An 8,505-nucleotide genomic window follows, 5' to 3' on the forward strand; every position below is an offset into this window, starting at 1 on the left:
AATTGTTTTCCTTTTCTAGGTCACCTACAATGGCTGGAGGATTGTTTGCCATGAACAGAAACTATTTCAGTGAACTTGGACAGTATGACAGTGGCATGGATATCTGGGGAGGAGAAAATTTAGAAATATCATTTCGGGTAAATTTTTTTTTGCATGCTTGATTATTAACTGTGTGCAAGGAATATAATTTTCATTCATGATCCCATATTTTCTGTAAATTCTCTTTGCCTGTCTTTATTAACAAATTGTCCTTAATGAATACTACTTTACCACAATCTATAATGTGGATAATACCCATTCAAAATATCAAAAGCCTATAAGAAGCCTTGCATTTATTTTGTAAGAATTTAAAAGTGATAGTTGTAATGAATAGTTGGGTATGTATTAAGAAGTCTTCATGTGCATTTAATCTAGAGTTTTGTTCTTTCTTTGTCCATTTGTTAATCTTATTTGATAACCCTAGATATATATAGTTGGGGTCATCAGATTTTCCTGACTGCGCGAGACCATCCTGGTTCATACCTGATCTCCTGGAGAGATTATTAATAGCTCCTCATTTCACTTTCAGGAGTAGCCCAGCTGATAAGATAAATGATATCAACACCTGCGTATAGGTTACTGAACCCTTTATATATACCGTTCCCTCCAGGGGCTAAGGTTGGGCAGATGACAGCTGTGGGTGGGGTCTGTGGCTCAGCTGTGGTGGTAAGACGGTCTTTGGAAAAGGCAGAAAGAGGGCAAGGAAACAATTCAGATTTCTCTCTCTCAGCAGAGGGCCCCACTCCCCGCCTCCCATCTCCCGGTCTGCCTAACAGATCCCCCCCCGTTCAGATACCCTAATACCTTGTGCATATGCCATTTCGTATTTTTGCAAATGTATTTTCCTACTTAATCTTTAGAATTTGAAAGTTGCAAGGTATAATAGATATTATTAGTTCAATCTTTGTAGATAAGGTAATTGAGTCTCATAAAAATTGAAATAACGATATAAAGTAGCTCAGTCAAGGGCAAAATTTAGACCAGAACTAAGATCTGAATCTTAATCTAGAGTTATTCTGTATATTTTATAAAAAAATTTTTTTTTCTAAAAAATGGTGTGTGTATGTTTGTATGTGTTTCATGAGAAAGTACCTGTAGAACTGAGATTAGAGGATTGATGAGTAAGCATTCTTTGTCCCTAAGTCCTGAAGGTCAACTTCCTTGATGTGTTAAAACGACACGTATGGTAAGTACAATTTTAGACACAGGGTAGTAAAAGAATATTGCAATGTTTTAGAGTTTTGTTTCTTTTTAATCGTAAAGACAGATAATTTTTTTAAAATACACACTTTGACTTTATTCTATTTGAATAGTTATATCTAATAAGATAAAACCTCTTGCAAGGTTTCACAAACACCTGTTTCATGAAAATTCGTGCATCAATTTCACAGCACTGTGAGGAACCATTAACACATATTCTGCTTCTGACCAGATCTGGATGTGTGGAGGTAAGCTCTTCATCATCCCTTGCTCTAGAGTTGGACACGTTTTCCGGAAAAGGAGACCATATGGCTCTCCAGAGGGCCAGGACACCATGACACACAACTCCCTGCGGCTGGCACATGTCTGGTTGGATGAGTATAAGGTGAGATTAAATCTCTCACCGAGAAGGATGGATGATAAGGCCAGTAACTCCGTTGGCTTTGGTTGCTTTTCTCTCTTCTCTTCACCCAGTCTTTCACTCATTTTTGTTGAGACTGCTTTTTAAATTTCCCAAGCATCTAGTCTGTGAGAGGTAATATAGTCGCCAGCACCAGAAGAAACTGTGCTTCTCCTCAGTTTCTTTGTCCTCCTGTCCCCTCCTGTGACTCCCACAGAGCCTGGCTCCTCTGCTCACTGGGCTTTGCTCTGACCCAGTCCCCCTGCTTCCCCTGTCAAGACCCTGTGCACATTGTATTCCTTCCCACCTCCTCTTCTGCCATATGCAGCTCTCAGTATTTTCTTTGTAATGGCTTTTTTGAGGTGTGATTCATTTAAACAAAAAAATCTATTATTTTTCATTTTTAAATTCAGGAGCAGTATTTTTCCTTAAGACCTGATCTGAGAACCAGAAGCTATGGAAATATCAGTGAGCGCGTTGAGTTGAGGAAGAAGTTGAATTGTAAATCATTTAAATGGTATTTGGATAATATTTACCCAGAGATGCAGATATCTGGGTCCAATGCCAAACCCCAGCAACCCATTTTTATCAATAGAGGGCCAAAACGCCCCAAAGTCCTCCAACGTGGAAGGGTAAGAAAGTGATCCTAGCAAAATGTTTCATTAAATGTTGTGTGATATAGTAAATGACATTGTAGACGTAAAATATTTAAGGATAGCCCCTGGCTTGCCTTCCATTATGTTCCTTTTAGGAGAACTTCCTCTACTCAGGTGTAAGACCTTAGAAATTTTGATATCTTTCCTGTTTATATTAAGATCCTTTACCTGCCAGTGTTAAAGGGAACATGGCTTCTCTAAGTTATGTGCTGGCTTCCAAGAGGATAGCTATAAATGTGAATATACAAATAAAGGCAATGTGAGTGAGTGTAAAAGTCACTTGTTAGAGACCAGGCCAAAAAGGAAAACAAAGGAGAAATGGGGCAGCTGTATCCTGCTGGCCTCAGCTCTGGAACTGAGTGCAGACAGGAAGGGAAAAAGGGTGGTCAGGGTCTAAGTGGTGGTACCAAGTCAGGTTTTACATCCGACGTCCTGAGCAGTCATCCGAGCTTAGCAGAAACCCATTGATCAACCGCAATTCTTCAGATATTCCCTTTTTGGTTCTTATAAAATTTCTTCAGTTTTATAATAACACTTCAATTTTAGATGTCTAGCCATAAAATCATACCTTTTTCTTGAATCATTTCTTAGAATTTGCTTCCTGAAAGTGTAGATATTTGTAATTGTTGCCCGAATTTCCCTTTTGTTATAAAGAAGGCATCCCTCTCCTGGTTCTTTCACAATGCCAGCAATTCTTAAGTGGCTAGAATTAAGCCTAGAGCCTTCTCCTATCTTGTTGTTCTATCTTATAAAAGTCATCAAGGTGTTTCTTATTATTAGGTGTTTTCTCTTTAAGTAAAAATAGGTACCAGTGTATGTCCATACAGTTGAAATCCCTTACCATTATTATTTTTGCCTTGCATATCTAATCACATTTAATATTTAAACTAATCATTTTACTTAGACTAGATACTCTTTGCTTCTTTTATGTATCTCACCTCTGGCATTCCTATGGCATTTTTAATGTTTGTCTCCAGTTAGGTATGTGTATTTAATTACGTACTGTCTGTCTGTGCCTTTTGTTCTTATTTCCTGAGTTTCATTTTAAGGTATTTTAGTGGAGCGATGGTATTTAATTTCCTTCCTCCCCTATAGTAGATTAGTAAACTTGTATCTTTAGGTAGAATTTCTACTTGACACTGCCTGCATATATTGTTAAAATTGCCTATAACCTTGAAGTCTCTATTGTGATACTCCTATGTGCTAAAGCTAGAATTCAGTAATAAAAAATGCTTATCTTTTTATGACCTTTAGAATCCATACCTCTGGAATAATATTTTCATATTTCCTCTAAAACCTCCTTTTCTAGCATTCTAAGGCATCTTCTGACATTGGTCTTTCTATACCTACCAGCTTGTCAAGAGCAATCTCTTCTTTTACAGCTCTATCACCTCCAGACCCACAAATGTCTGGCAGCCCAGGGCCGCCCAAGTCAGAAAGGAGGCCTAGTAGTGCTTAAGGCATGTGACTACAGTGACCCAAATCAGGTGAGTCAGGCCTCTGGGCTCTCAGCCAGTCCATGGACAGTGTCCTTCAGTGAAGGAAAGGGAAGCTGCTGGCAGTCAGCCTTGAGGAGGGAGGGGCAGACATCAAGATTTTAATCTGACTTTTTAAAAACTATATTGTTTTGGGGTTTTTTGTTTGCTTTTTAAAATTTATTTTAATGAGGCATAGTTGATTTACAATGTTGTGTTAATTTCTACTGTACAGCAAAGTGATTCAGTTATACATATACTTTTCCATTATGGTTTATCACAGGGTATTGAATATAGTTCCCTGTGCTATACAGTATGACCTTGTTGTTTATCCATTCTCTATATAATAGTTTGCATCTGCTAATCCCAAACTCCCAATCTATCCCTCTCCCAACTCCCCTCCCCCTTGGCAGCCGCAAGTCTGTTCTGTGTCTGTTTTGTAGGTACGTTCATTTGTATCATTTTTTTTTAGATACCACAAATAAGTGATACCATATGATATCTGTCTTTCTCTTTCTGACTTCACTTAGTATGATAATCTCTAGGTCCATCCATGTTGCTACAAATGGCATTATTTCATTCTTTTTTATGACTGAGTAGTATCCCATTATATATATGTGCCACATCTTCTTTATCCATTCATTTGTTGATGGACATTTAGGTTGTTTCCATGTCTTGGCTATTGTGAATAGTGCTACTATGAACATTGGGGTGCAACGTATCTTTTCAAATTATGGTTTTCTCCAGATATATGCCCAGGAGTGGGATTGCTGGATCATATGGCAGCTCTATTTTAGTTTTTTGAGGAACTTCCGTACTGTTTTCCATAGTGGTTGCACCAGCTTACATTCCCACCAGCAATGTAGGAGGGTTCCCCTTTTCTCCACACCCTCTCCAGCATTTGTTATTTGTAGACTTTTTAATGATGGCAGTTCTGACCAGTGTGAGGTGGTACCTCATTGTAGTTTTGATGTGCATTTCTCTTATAAGTAGCAACGTTGAGCATCTTTTCATGTGCTTGTTGGCCATCTGTATGTCTTCTTTGGAGAAATGTCTGTTTAGGCCTTGTGCCCATTTTTCGATTGGGTTGTTTCTTTTTGTTGTTGTTGAGTTGTATAAGCTGTTTGTATATTTTGGAAATTAAGCCCTTGTCAGTCACATCATTTGCAAATATTTTCTCCCAGTCTGTAGGCTGTCTTTTCGTTGCTTACAGTTTCCTTTGCTATACAGAAAGCTTGTAAGTTTGATTAGGTCCCATTGTTTATTTTTGCTTTTTTTTTTTTTTTTACCTTGGGAGACTGACCTAAGAAAACATTGGTACAATTAATGTCAGAGAATGTTTTGCCTTTGCCTGTGTTCTCTTTTAGGAGTTTTATGGTATCGTGTCTTGTATTTAAGTCTTGTGTATGGTGTGAAGGTGTGTTCTAACTTCACTGATTTACGTGCGGCTGTCCAGCTTTCCCAGCACCACTTGCTGAAGTTAAGTTGTTTACGCTGGGAATGATTTTAGAGATCATCTATCTAATACTGTTGTGGTCTCCTTTGTACATTTTCCCTACCTCTGGTCATTGTTTGTCATAGTAATATTTTGTTTGTTTAGAGCATTATTTGTACTTTGCAGTTACACAGAATGAATTTGAGTTATATAGAATTAATTGAAAGCTATATGAATTTGTTAGAAATGGCAAAGGACATGCATCTTCTTTCTGGCCCAGAACATTAAATCTGCATTGGATGAATCAGAATATCTTTTGTAGAGTTTTCTGTGAAATTGAGTTTTCCTAACTGATTTTTAGTAGTTCATCAGAGGAAACAGCACAATTTCAATTCATGTCATTCAAATAATTTATTCTCAACTTATGTGTCCTTTCAGCGATATTAAGTGAACCTAAAAATAAGCAGAAAACTTATTGCAAACTGCTTTGTATCTGATAAAATAGCCTAACCTAACATTGGTCTAATCTCCTAGTTGTAGTGCCTCAAGACTGTAATGCTCAGAACATGTCGTAAGTAAGCAAGCTTCATTTACTTACGTTTCCATCTGAGTGGTGGACGGGGTCATTCAAGAATGAAAAGAACACTTGGGCCCTTTTTGGATAGAGTGTGTCCTTTGAAATTTCATAGATCACATCTTATTTCTAGGAGAGTTCATGCACGCTATCTAAGGTGTTAACATACTGGAAAACATGGTTTAAAGAGGGTTTTGTGCCACGTCTGGGTGCGAGAGGTGTCAGTGTTGTAGACATGGAAGTGTTAAATTGTAGTGAGGTTTTGGTGGTTTAGTTTGTGGTAGGATGAGATTGGTGAAATTTGTTCCAGAAACTGCAAGAGGTTTGAGGAGATGGAGTTACACTCTCCTGCCTGTACTATGTTGTGACTGCACAGAATTGCACTTACACCCTAGCCACATGTGGCTGTTGGATTGGTAATTTTTTTTCATTTCCTCAGTCACACGTGGCGCACTCCCAGCGCTCGGAGCCGCGTGTGGAGATTATAAAGCACCAGCGTCTGTGTTTGCTGGGGCTGTCATGGCGCCGATGGGGAGCCTTCTCTTCGTACCAAGAGGCAGCACACATACGTCTTGGGCCTGTAGGTAGAAGCAGTAATGAATAAAATAATTGAGAGGATAGGAGAAAATGTTTTCCTTTTCAATTTAGTGATGGTGCATGTTGGAAAATAAATTTATTCATTGCACTTGGCCATTTCAGCCAGTTTCAGGCCTTTGTTCTTGAAAATAATCTGAGACACCATAAAGACAACTATCCTCAAAGATCATTTGCACGTCTAAGGAGAATCCTGCTTTGGGGCCATCAACGAAATTGTAATCTCAGTGCAAATGTTATTATGAGCACAGTCATCACTGCCCAACACATGAGGGAAATATGAAAATCATAGCCTCATGTGTTTTCTTTGTACAGAAGGCAAACCAGCCCCCTCACTGGGCTCCTTCAGTTCTACACAGTGTGAGAATTAAAAGCGTTGTGTAATTGCGAAATCCTGGAATTGGGGAAGATCTACAATCTTGTGCTCAAATACAGTCAATTAAGTTAATTCAACCACTGCTCACATTTCTTCCTGGAATTGCACCTCACTTTCTCCTGTGTTAATTCACTCCATTTTCAGATAACTAAGCTGGTCTGTTCCTGCTGCAAGAGACCATACAAAATAAATCCCTTCTTCCACAAATGTGTGAAGTGTCGTGCCGTCTGCTTCTCAGAATCTGAAGCAAAACTTGAGGTTTTGATCTTTCATTTTCTTCCTTAGATTTGGATTTATAATGAAGAGCACGAATTGGTTTTAAACAATCTCCTTTGCCTGGATATGTCAGAGACTCGCTCGTCAGACCCCCCACGACTCATGAAATGCCACGGGTCAGGAGGATCCCAGCAGTGGACCTTTGGGGTGAGGAGACAGACAAGGCTGAGGGAGGGAGCACGGCAGAGGGGCTCATGTCCTGCTTACCTTGTAGAAGGTTGTTCTGAGTTTGTAGCATCCCGCAAATAAGTAAGTAATGTGAAATGTTCCACGTCTCTTCTAGATTACTGTCTCTTCTTTACCATATTCTGGCAATAAGTTTTTTAACTTAAAGCAAGTAACTGGTGGTATTTTTTTCTTGCCACCACTTTATTTTCAGAGGAATAATCGGCTGTACCAGGTGTCAGTTGGACAGTGCCTGAGAGCGGTCGATCCACTGAGTCGCAGAGGCTTTGTCGCCATGGCCATCTGTGATGGCTCCTCGTCACAGCAGTGGCATTTGGAAGGTTAGGGTGGACGCTGTGGCTGCAACGGTGATTTGTCATGCTCGTCCTCAACACGGAGACGCCTGGGACCCTAGCAGAGGTGAGACAGCAGCCACAGTAGAGGTCACGGCCCCGAGTGACCATCGGGAGGTGAAGAAGTATGGTTCACCAAGAGGTTCAGGTCATTTCTCAGCTGCTGTTAAGGAATTTCTTACTTACGGTAGGAAACCAGAATGCAGTATTAACTCTCTAAAGAGTCAGGTTTGTATAGAAGGATAAAGCCCAGGAAATTGACATGTCTATTCAAATTTATTTATGCTTCCTTTTAATCCCCTTAAATAATGGAGTGGCGTTTATCTGATCAGGAACTTGTCATGATTTCCTTTCTTAGAAGATTTTGTAGATGACAGTTAATTTTTTTTTAAAATTTCTAATACCATGTTCTAAATAGTTTTAAATAAACTGACTGAATCCACATTACGTTTAACTTCAGAAGGCATCATTTATAAGATTATATTTAAGAGAGTTAACTATTATAAATTATTTTGATGAATTATGGTACTATATACATTTACAATAAAGGATCCTTTTAATTATCTAGGATTTCTTGTCTTCTCTTTCATTTTGTATTGGGGTCTCTGGTCTGAGTTATCCTGTGTATGTGATACATGGTAAGAGAGGCACAGGGATTCGGCTGATGAACCAATAACAGGTAGGTGGCAGCCCTAACCTTAGGGATGTTTCAGTTTCTTAGCTTGAACTGTGTGAGAGTCTGAAGCTGAACGTATGTGAATTTGAATACTTTAAAGTTACCTGTGAAACACCCAGGTAGAGTTGTTAAATAGGTGTTAAAAGTTATTTGGATATAGAGGTCAGGATTTCAGAAGATATATTTCAGTTAGAGATATAAATTTAGGAATCATCTGTATATACTGTAAATGTCCTAATATAAAGTGAGTTTTTTCCCACCAAAATTACATCTCAGAGGAGACATA

The 8,505-nt window shown here is 38.8% G+C and overlaps 1 protein-coding gene across 6 annotated transcripts in view; it reads left to right on the forward strand.

Annotated features, from left to right (window-relative positions):
* The window catches only part of GALNT11 (polypeptide N-acetylgalactosaminyltransferase 11), a 54,758-nt gene extending 46,645 nt beyond the window's left edge, over window positions 1-8,113 (forward strand). For 2 of the 6 annotated variants that reach the window (XM_060021156.1, XM_060021152.1), the window contains 6 exons: window positions 20-137; window positions 1,472-1,624; window positions 2,053-2,271; window positions 3,678-3,782; window positions 7,035-7,172; window positions 7,405-8,113. In XM_060021156.1, coding sequence (XP_059877139.1) covers window positions 20-137; window positions 1,472-1,624; window positions 2,053-2,271; window positions 3,678-3,782; window positions 7,035-7,172; window positions 7,405-7,536 — 865 coding nt within the window. In that variant the 3' untranslated portion in view covers window positions 7,537-8,113. Of the gene's footprint in view, window positions 1-19; window positions 1,226-1,471; window positions 1,625-2,052; window positions 2,272-3,677; window positions 3,783-7,034; window positions 7,173-7,404 lie in introns of those variants that run through there. The other 4 variants (XM_060021153.1, XM_060021155.1, XM_060021154.1 and 1 more) reach the window with 4 other exon arrangements.
* The last annotated feature ends 392 nt before the right edge of the window (window positions 8,114-8,505 follow it).

Source organism: Delphinus delphis, chromosome 9 (assembly GCF_949987515.2).
Source record: "Delphinus delphis chromosome 9, mDelDel1.2, whole genome shotgun sequence".
NCBI lineage: Eukaryota > Metazoa > Chordata > Mammalia > Artiodactyla > Delphinidae > Delphinus > Delphinus delphis.